The sequence below is a fragment of the Pundamilia nyererei genome, unplaced genomic scaffold (genome assembly GCF_000239375.1).
Source record: "Pundamilia nyererei isolate P.nyererei 1_Seehausen unplaced genomic scaffold, PunNye1.0 scaffold00310, whole genome shotgun sequence".
NCBI classification, from domain to species: Eukaryota; Metazoa; Chordata; class Actinopteri; order Cichliformes; family Cichlidae; genus Pundamilia; species Pundamilia nyererei.
This window is the reverse complement of record NW_005187711.1, coordinates 180,679-197,021: the sequence shown is the minus strand read 5'-3', so window position 1 is coordinate 197,021 and position 16,343 is coordinate 180,679. Positions and strand designations below refer to the sequence as shown.

The window sequence follows — 16,343 nt, the reverse complement described above, 5'->3', positions numbered from 1 at the left end:
GAATTTGGACATGTCCAGAGTATAATCGCAGCCTTTGCGGTTAGAAAATTGCACTTGATCATGTCGCGATATTATCGCAAATGCGATATATCGTTCAGCCCTACTTTTCACATGGTCTTACTGAGGTGATGCGAATTGAAGCATGCATTGCGTGTGGGGGGTGTGCTGGAAAAGCTTGAAAAGGGACCTTGAAAGTGCTTAAAAAGTGCTTGAATTTGACCCTGAAAAAGGCGTATGAACCCTGCCTTTCACACTCACTTTAAATTTTATGCAGGAAGACAACTGAGACAAGTACAATGAAATTACATCAGCCCGTCACAAGATACTTCTGTCCAATCACAAAGAAGAAAGTTGCCCTAATGGTTCCTTATTAATGTAAGGTCATGTTTTCTCAAATATTGTGTTTCCTCTTTTATTATTTAGTTTTGTGTTTTGTACTTCAGGGTTAGAAACAAATTGGAACGTAACAGCTCCTAAACCCCATCAGGCTCTCTGTTGTTCAAATCAGCTTCATCTCCAGTTACTTTATATTGCAAAGACCCTACACTGGGGCTGGGCCATATCATACCGTTCATGGTAATACCGGTATAATATTGGGCAACACTAAGAAAATGAAATAACGCGATAGAATATGGGTAAAACACGCATGCGCAGTGCCTTTGTTTTCATACGCACATGGCGGAAAAAGCATTTCGCCGACGGAGAATGAGAAGGGCGAAAGCGGAATGTTGAATGAAACGGATGAATCAGAATTGGTTTGTAAAAATGCTGCAACTTCAGTGGTGTGGCACTGGTTTAGCATTCGTCTGTCAGATACACAACAAAGCACTATTTTTGGTAGAGCATGCTAGCGGGCTGTCGTTATTACCGTGTTGTTTGGAAAATACGGCACACTTAAAATCAATCCTTTGATTTTTCTGAAAGTCGACAGTGCCCCTTATAATCCCGTGTGCCTTATGTATGAATTCTCGTTGTGCTTACTGACCTTGAAACGGTTTTATGTGGTACATGGCGCTTGAAAATCTGTCAAATGTTTTAGTATGACTTTGCTAAGCTACGAAGCCGCACCGCTTGATGGATTGTCGGAGCATTAAGGCTATCGTAGGCAGGAGCCTCGCGGAGTGATACGTACTGTGCTTCAACATAATATTACCGTACTGTGTGTGTAACCTCTTTTGAGTTTTGTGGATATTATACATAGTTATGCTGAGGATGTCGGCCAGTTTCCACTTGAATTGCCTTTTGGTTAAACTGTCAGCAAGGAATTTGCACTGTTACATTTTTATATAACTTTAATGCACATAAACAGCTGCTTGTTTAAGTGAAAATACGTAGATTTTTCTTTTTGTGATTTGTTTTTGTTTTTTTTCTCACTAATAAATTTGTGGAGTCGTAAAGTATTTTGTCTAGTGTCAATTATATCGTCAGTTATATCGTTATCGAAAATTTTCAAATGTATATGGCTGTTTTAGTTTTATGTATTATGTGTTTTATTTATTTATTTTGCTGTATTCTGTTATTCTATTGTTTTAACTTATTTTCTGTACAGCACTTTGTTCCTGTGCTGGGTATTTTAAAGTGCTTTTATAAATAAAATTGGATTGGTATATCGTGATAAATATTTTTGGTCATATCGCCCTGCTCTACCCTACACTAACACAGAACAAAACCAACCATCAACCGACCTCCCATGAGCAAACACCTGGTAACAATGGGAAGCAAATCTTCATTTCAACAGGAAGAAACCTCCAGCAGAATCATGCTGAAGGAGGGGCAGCTAGCTGCAAGCAGAAAGTTAATATTTAATTTTCTCATGTTTCGTTTTGTGTCCAATTCATAAGCTGAAGTTTATCTTGGCAAACTTTGGTGATAAACCGGGAACAGGAAATGGTAGTGGTGGGGGCCTGAGGAGTCATGACTGCCTTCATTTGCACATTTGATTCCACAATCACTCTATCAGGGTTAATAACGTAATTGCTGACTTAAACTGTGATGCCTCTTCTTCTCTCTGCTGTTCCTGTTTAGATGGTGCAGATCGCACATCAACAATATGAGCTGAGGACCTGAGTGAGAGCAGCAGGACGGCGCAGGTTTGGGGAGCTCTCTCACAATCACCTTGAGGTCACCAGCCCTTTCGTTCCCTCTCCCTCTAGCCAATGGTAGAGCTCAACCAAAGGACCGGGCGGGATCCAAGATACACTAGAGAGCTGACCATCAAACCGCTCACACAAGCTATCACACTGGCACCGTCCAACGGGCTGGAAAAACACGCTTCCTGCTCGGGCAGCACACTCACAGTCACCTGTATGTGAGTGAGGAGAATGGAAAGCACCGAACGCGGCCTGGAAAGTGTGTGCAAACTTTCCCCCTTGTTCCCACCCCCCACCCTGCCCTTCCCATGGAGAGGCCAGAAGCAGTCCAGTTAGCCTCAGCAGAAGAGAGATGCTGGGCTTTGGATCAGGGCTCAGTGAGACTTTCTCTTGCCCACATTGTCTGGTCCCTGCACATTGACCACAGTTTGTGGCATCTTTCAGATCATAACAGTACCTCAGACCCAAAACATGATGAGATGAGCAGAGCCACAGGGATGCAAAAAGGAAGCTTGGGATTTCCCAGACTGGTTTCAGCAGGATCACCGTGTCCAGGACGGTTTCTTGGAGAGCTCAAAAAGGCCGCTTGCTCAGTACTGAGTGGCAACAAACCTTTTTCTTTCTATTGTATGTATTTAATGTTTACATTATGATGCTACTTTCAGAGGGTACAGAGACATTTATGAATTTCAGGTATGATTTACATAATATATTCTGTAGAGCCTTGGCTTTCTACGAGCTTTACTTCCGACGAGTAGCCATCACATTAGTTTACAACCAACATACTTATTTTTATTTTAGCAGCCAACAACAAAGATATGTTGGCCTGAATATTAATGGAGAGAGAACGAGATGGGAACTTGAAAGAGATGGAGGTAGCACGGAGAGGGATACGAGGAAGAAGGGGGATGTGGAGAGAGACACAGAAAGTAGTAGAAGAAAGAACCAAGCTGAAGTGATATTAGAAAGGGAAGAGGATGTTTAAAGGAGAGAGACATCAGAGGCAGGACCTTTGATTAGCTGGAGACGACGGAAGAAGATGATGTCACGTCTGATCGTGCCCTTAGTCTGTTCGTGCAAGTGAGTGTAGCAGGAAGTGGATTTGGCACCATCAGTTCATCCACAGCATGTACTGTATAAATGTATGTTTTTATACATATAAATATATATATTGGGAGATTAATAAGTCAGTGGGATCTGTCTGCATGTTCAGATACTGGGAGTTAGTTATTTTTCTAAAGCTGGGGAATATGCTTAAGCTGCATGTTAAAACTAAAGGAAGATTGTGAAATTTAGAGTGGAGAAGGTGTCTGAAGCAATGGGAGGCGGATTTAGTTTCCACTCAGATCTTTTTCTTTTTCTTTTCTTTTTTCCTTTTCATGAGAGGATTGCAACATTGGAGAAATGAAACACTGTCAATCCATGAAGGGAAGTTTTCCCTGAGATCTCATTAGTGCTTACCTCCACCTGCTGGCCAGTTGCAGTCATGGCGGGACAGATGCTGAAGTCCAGGGAGACGCAGGCACTAAAGATGCCAGCAGAACAATAAAAACTCATCGGTGAACATTTGGGCAAATATCAAAGCTGGTTGGTTGCTTGTGTATCTTGGCCTTCTGTCAGTTCTGTCAGTGCAGGCCTCCATCATATGAAAATATTTTTGTTTTTATTCTAATCTCATGGTTATTCTGTGTCTTAATATTTATCCTTAGTTGTTTTGTGCCTGGACTCTAGACTTTATAGGATTAGGTTTATATTGAAATAAGCTGGTTAGGTTAACTCCTTTCCGTGCTGCTTTCAACCCAGCATGCGAGTCCTCAACCTGAAAGGTCAGCTTTGAGGTTTATCATTATTATTATTATTATTATTATTATTATTATTATTATTATTATTATTGTTTAGTTTATTAGTTTCTTGCAATTCTGTCATATTTCCTTTGTATCCTGCACTTGATATGATAATGTGAGACACTACAATCCAAATGTTCAAGGCTCGAGCAACGATGCTTTGCTTTGGAGTCGGATCAAACCGAGCAGACGGACACTCGTTCTCGACTGTAGCATTACAGCCTTGCTGGACAGACAGACTGATGTTGAGAAGCAAAACACAAAAGGTGGCAACGATGAACCCAGAGACAAAAAAAAAAAAGCTTCTGATGCCTGTCATTGACCTGTCTAAAGGTTGGAAATACCGCCTGATCTGAAGTATCCCACACACACAGTTCAGTGGCCATACAAGACTTTGTGCATGTTTTAGTTCTTCTTTCTTTTCTTTTTTTTAAATCACTTTTCAAATGTTTCTCAAAGTTTCTTGGAAACATAATCTGTTGATTACGATGGCATTAGAATCAGAATGACCCGTTTCTGGCCAATAACAACTAGCAATTTGAAATCTTCAGACTGGTTTCTGATTTGATTAGTTTAACTAATTACTAAGGTTACTTTCCAGGCTTTTTTAAAATTGTTGTCCATTGCCATTAGTTATATCGGTCACTACATAAGTAGAAATTACTGGTATGTTTGGGAGAATGGAATTTCAAAACACTCTGAGTGTGGGACTTTATAAAGACAAAAACATGCATAAATTCTGATGTGGTACCTCTCTGCAGTCCATCCTCATCCTGGCCAGCTGAACATGGCTTCAGATCTCGTGATGGCAGCTCAACACTGCAGTCTGAATCTGTGCACACACACATGATCAAGTGTGTGTGATGGTATGCATGTAGTCTGGTTGCTATGACCCTGATGGACACTTCAGGTTTTACTTGGTGTGGATTAAGAGTGTGTGTTTTGCTCTTGCACCCTGAGTCATGTTTATGAACAAAGGTTCCACCAAAGCGTGAGTGGGTCACAAACCTGTTTCAGCCCCACGTGGATGCCGCACCTTTGACGTGGTCATTGTTTGTTGGTGCCCCTCGCTGACGGGCAGCATCAGGATGTCATCATATTTAGACTCTTTCAGTGTCACTGCCATATGAATCAGTACTTAAAGTAGAAACTACTATTTATTCTTTTTTCCTTTCTTTTTTTTGTTGTTGCAGAGGTGATGCTCATGTGGGTGTAATATTATTTAAAATACCATATGTATTAACATGTTATGGCTGGTGACCATAAGTACATCTCAAATATTAACATAGTTATTGTGGACTGTTTTTTGTTTGTTTGTTTTTGTTTTTCTTGCTGTTGATGAACTACGATATTATTTGTATCTGTCATGTCATGTTAAGATGTTTTGGGGTTGTTTTTTTTGTTTTGTTTTGTTTTGTTTTTTTAATTTGAAGCCGAGATCAAGAACTGGTCCTTCAGATACACCAATCCATGGTCAATTAGAAAGTTTGTTGTTTTTAGCATACATTGTTGTAGTGTGTGTGAGATCAGGAGGTAGATGGGTCCTTTGCGGACCCATGGCCTTGCAGGCCATGTCTTTCTTTGAGTTCTGTTTGGGAGAGCGAGGCTTCAAAGTTTCTGCGTATGCCGCTTGCAAAGGTGGCATTGCTCTACAGTTTCCTCACTGTGGATAAATCTAATGAAAAAACCCGAGACCACATTCGACCATGTATCAGTCCAAGTGCTTTCTGGCCATTTCCTGTCTGTGGCACACAACAACAACAACGACGTACATGCACAGTAAGATGGTATACTTGGAGTGGGGTGCTACTTTTATGTGTTACATGCATTGAGTGAAAATGAGTGGCGTGTTTGTATTTGTGTTGGTGGATGTGCAGTAGTTCGGCTTGCTTTATGGCACAGAGGAGGAGGCTGTGTGAGGATTTGATGGTCATTGCTGGGGGTTTTTTTGTTTTCTTTACGTGAGATGCGTTCATAATGAGAAAAGTTCTGCAGTCAGTCATGTAATCAAAGGGATTATTAAAAGGGGTTTTTTGTCAGTATTTTTATGTACTTTTATATCGCTGTGCATTTATTTTTTTCCAGAGTTATGGTTTTGAATTTAAAAAGTGCCATATTTATATGAATACTGACTGACAGCAAGTTCGTGTGATTTTTAACAAAGTTGCGCGGATTGTATTTTGAGCACAGAGCAGCATGGCAGGCCTCCACTTTCTGCTCAGCGGTGGTTTCTTGCAGCGTCTGTGGGTCAGAAATACAAGTGTGAGGACAGAGGGGCATACCTGTGAGGGATGTTGGCTCTTCACGTCAAACCAAATGCTTTTCCTTCATGCATATCAGCTCTGTGGGTGTCCAGGAAGGCTTCTAGCGCTGTGCCCACTGCAGTATTAACAGCTAGATGACGCCTTGATATTCCAAAAACATTTAATGTACTTTTAAGTCAAGACACGTATGCTGTTTTTGTATCTTTTATTTCTGTCATAGATTCTGCAGTTTAGTACGTTGTTGTTTTTTTGTTTGTTTGTTGTTTTGTTTTTTTGTAAATTCAGCAGCATCCATTCTGTAACAAATTGTTACCGCTTGATTGTTTGCCTTTTACTTCATTTAGTTTTATTTTATCAAAGAGCCGATGTCCTGTATTGACTGCAGGCTTACGTATATATTTGACAAAAGAATATTGTATGTTTAATAATGAAAACAAAAACCACACGAAAAGACAAAAAAAAGAAGGAAATACAGGAAGAAAAAAAAGGAAATGGAGAAAATTGAGGGGGGTGTAATTTATATTTTAAAACTGCATGCACAAGGCTGGGAAAGTCATATTTAGAATAACAAAGTAACAAATGGCAGTGCCTTTTTCTTTTTTTGTACTCGAGACATTTAGCCCAAATGTAAATGGTTTTATATGGACTTTAAAAACTGTAATGATACAGGATGAAACGCGCAGCAGGTGTATGAGGTCACGTTCACACTGCAGCCTTGAAATGTCAAAAGTTCACATTAAGCTCCACTTATATTCATGTACAGGTGGGTAAAAAACAAAAACAAACAAACATTAGCTTGATTAACTTGCGAAATCATATAGTTTTATGTTGTGTCCCAAAACCCTCTTATATTTGACACTCACTGTGGACTTTTTGGTTGTTAAAAATGTGATTTTTACCTGGCTACAGCACTGATCACTGTCCATATCTGTGATATTCAGTAACGCGTGTATGTAGAACTGCAGCTGACTGCTAGTTTTAACACCACTTAATTATATCATTACTTGTTTAAAGGGACAGAGAACAATATCCATAATAACACAGTGATTTGTCTCACTGTGACTAACTATGTAAAACCAAAGACACTGTTCACTGTAATGGAAGAGCTTGGTGCTTCCTGCTACCTGAGGCATGAGTTCTGATGTGTTGGATCCTCACCTGGTGGTAACACGGCATATGCTCACTCATGCAGTGATCCATCCCATAGACTACCAATATATATATAAGATGTTATTTGCTAGATTACACCTTGGAAACCCTTTGTCCTGGTGGAATTCCTCCTTTATGCATTTGGGCCAGCCTACTCTCTTCTCTCCTGACATGCTCTGTTCATTTGAAACACAGCTGCAGTCTGAAGTGCTGATGCATAGACTTTGATTGGAGGAGGGAGACTACTCCACCTGATTATTAAGTTAATGCAGCTTCCTAGATTTAAGCTGCTTTCTTAAAATAAATGTGAGGCACGCAGGGTGAACGTGAACTCTGCCGCTCGTCTTGTTTCTGTACTCTGTAGGTACTTCTTAATGCTGAATGAAGTTAAGAATTATTCTGGTCTCAACAACAACAAAAAAACGTGTGAATGGCTATGTGACAGTGAGAGAGAGAGAGGTTTTGTGTGTGTGTTTGTGTGAGAGAGAGTTTTAGGATACATTCAAGTATTTTTAATGTGTCTTGCTGTACTTCTGTTGCGATGTACCAGAATGCTGTGACTTGGCATGCCCTGTTATACATTAAAAAAAGAAAAGAAAAGAAAAAAAGAACAAGCTGCAAGTTGTCCAGTGTTTTTGTACAAGTGCTGGTTAATTTTAGAGGGGGGGGAGAGAATCTGTCTCTTGTCACAGTGTCTTCTACAGCTTCTACAGAAACACACCATCTCAGGAGTCCCAAGCTTCATCATTTTCTCTTAGTAAATCTGATCCGTTTGCTAATGTTCCAAAAAGAATGTCAGTTTTTCTGTAGAAGTGCAAAGGCAGTGTAACAGTTCGCACATATGATTACTGTGACCATTACATGTTGCCAAAATGATAACCGTGATATTAAGAACAGAGTACAGCAATTCAGTATTTGCAGTATGCCATATACAAATGAACATTTGTATTACAGTCTGTGGTGGAGGTGTGGTCTGCAGCTCTGCTGCAGGAGGGGGGGTGGCGCCGGCGAAACTGGCAAGGCAGCTGGAAGCAATTCAGTAATTATGCTCTGTGTCAGTGATGCTGGGACCTGGAGGAAGAGGGGACAGGTGGAGACGGCTGGAAAGCTGTCAGAATGAGGGAGTGAGACACTGAGAGAAACACATTTTGTAAATAAAAACATGGTCATAACCACGCCAAGTGTCTGGGGTCGCACAGCTCAATGCTGTCCCGTCCAACTATGAGCACTAGGAGCTGGTTTGAAGCTCTACTGAATTTAGACCTGCGGTCAACTCCATCAGATAACTCCTCTTTACAAATGGGTAAAACATCAGTGAAAACTCAGAGACCTGCTAGTCTCATGAAGCATGGTGCGTACACACACTCTCACGCACACAAAAAGCATTAAGCAATTCAAATCACTCAACCAAAAAAATTAAAACTGATTAATGAAGTTATTTTAGTAACTTAGCTATTTCTGTCCACAAAGTAACATGGGCAGCCATCTGGCCTGACTGGTTGGGGGTGAGGGGAGGAAGACGGCACAAAAGGGAGATGGGAGAGGGAAGACAACACCTAATGGCATGGTGGAGAAGAACGCTCAGTGCATCACAAGATATTCCCAAACAGGCTGAACTTAAAGCATGTCAGGCATCCCCTGACACAGCCCTGTGCTTTATTATAAAATGAAAGTTTGTTGTCTAATCTTAATTTAATCTGATCAGATTTCTGTAAATGAACGTTTGTGTGAATCAAACCAGTAGCTACATGTAAACGACACTTTCTTCAGTGATTCAATTTCCTGTTTGTGATTGTTGTTTTTAAATGCAGTGAACAATAAACATGTTGATATGTTCATTTGATTTATTTGAAGTTAATTTTGAAGCAAATCTCAGCTGTCTTTAAAAATCTGATATGTTAAGTCATGTTTATAATTTCTATATATAAATTGCCTCTGTACTGTACCAGTGACCAAAACTGACTACGGAGCTTGGAAAGAAGAAGAAGCTTCTTGGATGAGAGGTGAAACGTCTTCAAGCAACTTAAAGAAGTCCAGACGCTTTTCTTTCCAAGCTCCTTAGACTATGATGACCTGGATGACTGAGAACCTTCACAGACGTTAAGTTAAAAGTTTGCGTTTATGCTGTATGTGTATATGTATATGTTTGAATCTGTACTCAATGACCATAAAAACATTGTGTGTTCCATTAGTTTATTCAGCATTAAGATCCCCTCAGTTAAAAATCCGACGTACTGTTTACCAACTTGAGTTTGTCTGCATATTTCTGCACATTATCTCTCAGGCTCAGACATTTACAAACCTCTCTGGAGAACATAAAATGCTGCCTAGATTCAAGTAAATGTCACCTGAACTTTTCTCATTTGTGAACACAACTTTCACACAGTAGGTCACGAGAACTTGGTTATCTCGAAACAACCACCAGGGGGAGCCCAAGTTGGGATATTTTGCATCCAGCACACAGTAATGGAAAAGAGTTGTGGTGGTGCAGTGTTAGATTTACTTTCAATTTTACTTTAAGATACTTGCTTTAAAAGTATTGAAGGAAATATGATGATGACCCAGGTTGTGTCAATAAACAGCTGACTATTTTTTCATGATAACAATAACAGCAGTGTGTCCTGGCAGCAGTTTAACAGCATTAATTCTAAAATGTTATTTGAAAAATAAATAAAGAAATGAAATGGGCACTTATACTTTTTATATTCTCAGTTTCAACATTCAATATGTCATCTCGGTACTATACTCAGTTAAATGTAGGCTTGTATCAACATTACAACCAACACTTGCTCCTCTTACTTTTCCTGCAGCACAGATTACTGTCACAGCAGTCCTGCTGTTGATCTGTAGGTGTGCAGCCTGCAGGAGCCATCACCATCAAGGAGATGTTTAGGATTAAGCCTTTGAATACTGTCAGAAACTTTTTAAAGGGAATTCAATCTGAAGCCTTTAGTTCCACATCACGAAGCAGAGTCAGTGTCCAAACTGAGAGTAGAGCTGCTGAGTCATGCTCTGTCAGACACCCAGACCCTGACCAGCTCCACCTTCCCGCTGCTCTCTCTGGGCCCAGGGCCAGATTAACCCAGTAAGTGACCTCAGGGCTAAAATGAGCTCTGGGCCCCATTTTGTCTGTTTCAACTTTAGTTCAGCATTTTCTTCTTTCCCTTTCAGACCAGGGTTATATGAACTTCTCACTGCTCTCTTTACCATTTCCAACATAACTCTGTAATGGATCAGATGGCAAGATTTAATTTTTTAATGGAATAAATAAACTAGCTTCTAATTGTCCAAAGGCAAATCTATAATATACTTATAATGATTTAGTTAGTGTGTCTAACACAAGCTTGCTGTCATGTAGCAGTGCTTCACTTTTTTACAGTAACAAATGGTCAAATTACAGAACAAGAGTTGCTCAACCTGAACGTACAACAAACTGTAAGCTGGATCTACAGCTCCCCTAAGGTTAATCGACCTTTAGACTGTATATAAAAGATAGTCATAGCCACCATGACATCACTGAGCTCGTGAGGTTCCCATATCAACACTGAGGTGAGTGGTTTTATCTTTTTGAAAATAGATATGAAGTGCAGAGTATGGATCTGACCTGGAATCTGAAGAACAATTTATGCTAGTTGGTTATCCGTACCCCAATTAGATTTTCATTCAGGATTATGTGGGGATCTACTCACTTTTGGAGCTTTAGAGGAAGTGCAGCTCCGTAGGTCATCTCCTGGTCAGCACTAAACAGTCACATCTGCAGCTGAGGAACCAGACATGTACCTCTGAGGTTAGAAGAAGCAAAGAGCCACAACAAAAGCAGTTTGTTTGCTTGTTTGTTTCTTTAGCACATTGCTGAATTAAAAATGATAAAGAAAAAAAAGCTAAGCTAAGCTAACTTGTCGGCTTACCTTGGTCAGGAAAACAAGTTCATTTTAATTTAAAGATATGTCAGTGCCAAAGCTTTAACCCGATAACTGTGCAAATGTTTCGTGGAAGAGCAGCACAGCACGATAAAACGGATGCACAAAATAGCTGATAAGCTACAGTTGCATAGGTCTGTTTTGGACCCTGTTGTCCCGCAAAGGTTGACATTGTGCGTCCATGTCTGTAAGTTAAACTCTTCACCGAACACTGCAGTAACTCCACTGGAATGACCTACAGTTCATGCAGCATTTACCTACACTGAACCTTTTAGCAAACAGTCGGTTATTTACACATGGTGCAGTTATTAGGAAGCATCACTGTACATTCAGAGTCATATTTGTGTCCACACAATGAACCGAGTTCCTTCTCTTTTCTGTCTGTTTTTGGTTTCCACCAAGAAAAACAAAGACATTGAAGTTGGTATTGATATTGTTACAAATGACAGTAATTAATTAGTATCCAAGTATCACTTTTTGTTTTGGCCAAGCCTACTAAAAGCCACACCTACACAGTATGTCATGAGCAAGACTGAGTATGCCCACAACCACCACAGTTGTTGTCTTCAGTTAAACAATAGTTCTAATCAACAGTTTCTTTTCTCTCTTTTTCAGTCAGTGATACTTCACCCTATAATACCAAACCTCGTGTAGTGTTAAAGGACAGAGAAATGTGACAGCAGCTAATGAAATGTGGATGCTAGTCTGAATCTTTGGTCTTACTGCACAGGACTATGCAGCTGCAATATCCAGGACTAGACACATTTGAAGAAATGTTGCTCCAGCGGTTCCTTGGACAAATATGGTTTCTGAAATTTGACTAGTTGAAAGTATCTGTTTCTGTGTGTGGCAAAGTTAATGTAGACAAAAGACCATAGGTATCAAATGTGAATTTATAAAATATGGAAACAATATCACCCAATACTATCTCCCTTAGAGATAGGGTGAGAAGTTCAGCCATCTGGGAGGGGCTCAGAGTAGAGCTGCTGCTCCTCCACATTGAAAGGAGGCAGTTGAGGTGGTTGAGGCATCTGACAAAGGATTCTTCCTGGGCGAGGTGTTCCAGGCATGTCCTTCCCACCGGGAGGAGGCCCCAGGCAGACCCAGGAAATGCTGGGGCTGGCCTGGGAACACCTTGGTGTTGCCCCAGACAAGCTGGAGGAGTTGGCTGGGGAGAGGGAGGTCTGGGCTTCTCCGCTTAGGCTGCTGCTCCCGCAACCCGGTTCCGGATAAGCGGAAGATGATGGATGGATGGATGGAAACGATATCAAACTTCCTCACACATGCCTACACTGTTTTAAGTGTTTTCTTGTAATTGTACATTTATTTACTCGTGTATTTTAACATTTTGTTACTAATCAAAATTATAGGGAAGTCTGACATATTTGTTTCACGTGCACTTAAAACAACATATCCATAGTCTGAGGTAATAACTGGATACACACCATGTTTCTGATGTTTTGATAATAATTACAGTGAAGGGCAGTTTTGTCTGAATTTCAGGGCAGAAAATTACAGTTCATCAAATAATTTATTATGTACAACATGCCTGTAGTTTGGCTATTTGATTTGTGCCATCTGGCGTCATAGATATACATAAATGGGTATCATCTACAAAGTAATGAAAACGTATGCAGTGCTTTCTAACGATATTGGCGAAGTAAGCTCGTATAGAATAAGAAGGTCTTATGTCACCAGTACAGTCATGAAGCTCTGTATGTGTCACAGCACAGAACTTTATGACTGACTTTTGAATCTATCAGATGGATACGATCTTTTTCTTGATTTACAATGACTTTTTAAACAATTCTTGAACTAAAGGTAAGATTGGTAATCAGTCTCTATTTAGCTGAGATAGCTGAATAGACTGAGGGCTTTTTAAGGACTGGTTTAATTACAGCAATCTTAAAAGCCTGTGATACATACCCTACTAATCCTACTAATACACAAAATCTCTATCTGCCCTCCTACACAAACAAGACAGGTGCAGCCAAACTTGGCACACAGGTACATGTTAAGCTTTTATTTAGATTACATATTATAGTGAGTGGTGGTTACTAGCAACCACCTGCCAAAGGACGAAAAATCTATAGCATTTATGCCTCTGTAACTCCTTATAAAAGCACAGTATAAAAAACATCCATTTTATATCCACAGAACATCAATATTAAAATATACTTATATACCACCATTAAAATTACATTTTTACAGTATGCAAGCACTCAGGGAGGCACACAGAAAGGGAGCTAATTAATATACGTAATCACAACACACCAAACAAAACTGTACTTAGGATAAATTGATTTTATTAGCTGCTTTAGTCCTTCGCCCTCTCCTCACCACCAATCAGTCACGGCAGATGGCTGCCCCTCCCTGAGCTTGTTTCTACTGGAGATTTCTTCCTGTTAAAATTGAGTTTTTCCTTCCCACTGTCACCAAGTACTCACTCATAGGGGGTTGGTTCCCTGTACTATTGTAGCGTCATGAAGCGAATGTTTTTGTGAAATTGAATATTAAACTTTTTGTAGCTTTTGTACTTTACATAGTAAAATATTGTTCATAGCTACTTAAAAAGCAAGTGGTGCATGAACACGAAACTTCCAAAGTCAAACATTTTCCTTGTCTGCTAATGTTGCATGAATTTACGGAAAGCTTTAAAGGAAATAAACTTACATGTAAACTTATGTGTGTGCTGTGAATAAAGACATGGGCGCTGCTGTCACACAGAGGTTTATTTTCTTTGATTAAAAAGTCTTCAACGTGAACACAGTACATGATGCGACAATGATGTCGAAGGGGCCAATGAACAGGCTTTCCTTCTCGACAAGGCCAGAAAAACAACATCAGAGCTGTTTGTTAGCGCCCATCTTCACTCCAACACACACACACACACACACACATATCCAGTCATCATGTTGCAGGTCACAAGTTAAAACCTCCCAAAATCTGTCTGGGGACAATTGTGATGCATTGAAATGTAAAAGCATGAACAGCACACACACCTGTCACCATACTGTTCATCTGCTGGCATGCAAACTGTATGCACAAACAAATGCACTAACTCACACACACACACACACACACACACACTTCATTTGCCTCTCATGGAAATGACAAATTCCAGTTTGGTTGATAAAGATTGATTTTGTTGTGAGAAGCGAGTTGGCACATGAAGGCAGGCCCTTGCAAAGGACCATAAAACAAATGACAACGAAAAAAATCAAATAAAACTCAGAACACTGGTGTAATGTAAAGATGCAGTCTGAATGTTTCCATTGATGATTCCACGCAATTTGATATTAAAATTATGTTAATACAACAACAACAATAATGTCAATAAAAATAATAATACATACGTCATGGTAAAGACTCTAATTTAAATTTGAGTTGTAAATTAATTTTAAAAAAAACAGACTGAAGGGCTAAAAAGTTGTGACAGCAAATTTTAGAAATGAGGTTCTTAAAGAGTGACACAGTGTTAAAGTGACAAAGAGCATGTTTAAAGCTCAAACGCATGAACCAATGACACAAAAAATCTTATCCAGGGCTATAGCTGTTTGTAATTACGTTTTCTATTTATACTTTTTTGGGGGGGATTCAAATAAATGTCGTTGAAAAGGCCCCAGAATTCAGAGTGATACTGTTAAAATGGTTGGTCAGTCTAACACCTGGAGATACGTTAATATATGTAAAAACATTATATTAAAAAATTAGTCAGCAGGTTTGCTTTCAAGCAACTTAAAGAAGTCCAGATGCTTTTCTTTGCAAGCTCCTTTGACTACGATGACCTGGATGACTGAGAACCTTCACAGACGTCAGCAGGTTTAGTTTATAAAGACTTTATGAAGCCTGAGAAGAGAGCCCAGAGAAGGTTCAGACCACTTGAATTATAATATGCTGAGAGGTTGTTGGTTTTTTGGATGTTTTGACCAATGGCCTTCAAAGCTTTGCACTGAACCTGTTACACTTGACCTTATTTTATGTCATATATATTGTTCGAATGGTGGACACTTACATTAAACACGGCCATTTTCACTGTATGTACAAGCTCAGGATATAGGCTGCTCTAAATGATTGGCTTCAGGCCCTTTTTTCTACCATTGACTCTGTATGATGTCACAAGGAGGGGAAATCCTAAATATGGTCGTCTCAGGCACACAGCTCTGAAACCCGTGTTGAACCATTACTGGATCAAACAAATGACGAGTTAATGAGATAATTCTACCTTTAGCACCAATCTGTTGAGAGGAATGGCCACAAAATCAGGTTTATCTACTTACTGAGGAAAAAGTAGACAGACAATAGCGAAAACTAGTATATTTGAGGTCACAACAGCAGTGAGAAGTAAAATGTCCAGACTACAGTGCTACAAGCAATGTTCCATCTAAGCTGCGCGCGTGCGCAATTGCGTGCTGCTGGCACGGTCTCTGCGCACAGAAAATCTGCATTGTGCACACAAAAAAATCTAACCTGAATTGAAATTAAAATAAATACGTTAACAATTCTATTTTGCAGTGTTAGTCAATAAGTGACTGGCAGCTCCCGTATAGGATTATAACGATGCCACCTTATCCCATAGTCCAGCCAATAATGGGATTCACACTCGTATATACGCAGCTAATCAGCGTTGCTGACAGGCTATGACAGCGTCCTTATGTGCCGACACCGGTGTTTTAGCTAGCAAAGCGGCGTGGCTAACGTGGCTTCCCACCACATCAATGACAACGTGTACAACCATTGGAGATGTGAGCAGGACAGACAGCGGTGTTTTGAGATGTGAGAGATTTGCAACGTTTAGCGCAAATCTTGTGTACTTAGTGTGTAGTGTAGTCAATAGGTTGTGTGTGTCAGAACAATGAGGCGACTGCTGAATGTTACAGGTGTTACAGGAGTGATACATCTCCTGTTGTCAGGCCTGCAGGTATCAGGCTTGTGATGTTCTCCTTTATCTCATAGTGGACAGAAATTATGTTTTGGAGTGGCACACATAATTTGTGTGGCATCAAATTTGATGCAGAACAGCTGATTGTTCTGTAGAAAGTTTGAAATGTTTATTTAAAAAAACGCTTTGGCTGC

General features: G+C 39.9%; 1 protein-coding gene across 3 annotated transcripts in view; it reads left to right on the top strand.

Moving 5' to 3' along the window:
- The window catches only part of samd4a (sterile alpha motif domain containing 4A), a 74,402-nt gene extending 67,734 nt beyond the window's left edge, over positions 1-6,668 (top strand). For all 3 annotated transcript variants that reach the window (XM_005751423.2, XM_013915486.1, XM_013915485.1), the window contains one exon: positions 2,026-6,668. In XM_005751423.2, the coding sequence (XP_005751480.1) occupies positions 2,026-2,054 (29 nt within the window). In that variant the 3' untranslated portion in view covers positions 2,055-6,668. The remainder of the gene's footprint in view (positions 1-2,025) is intronic.
- Positions 6,669-16,343: the final 9,675 nt, after the last annotated feature.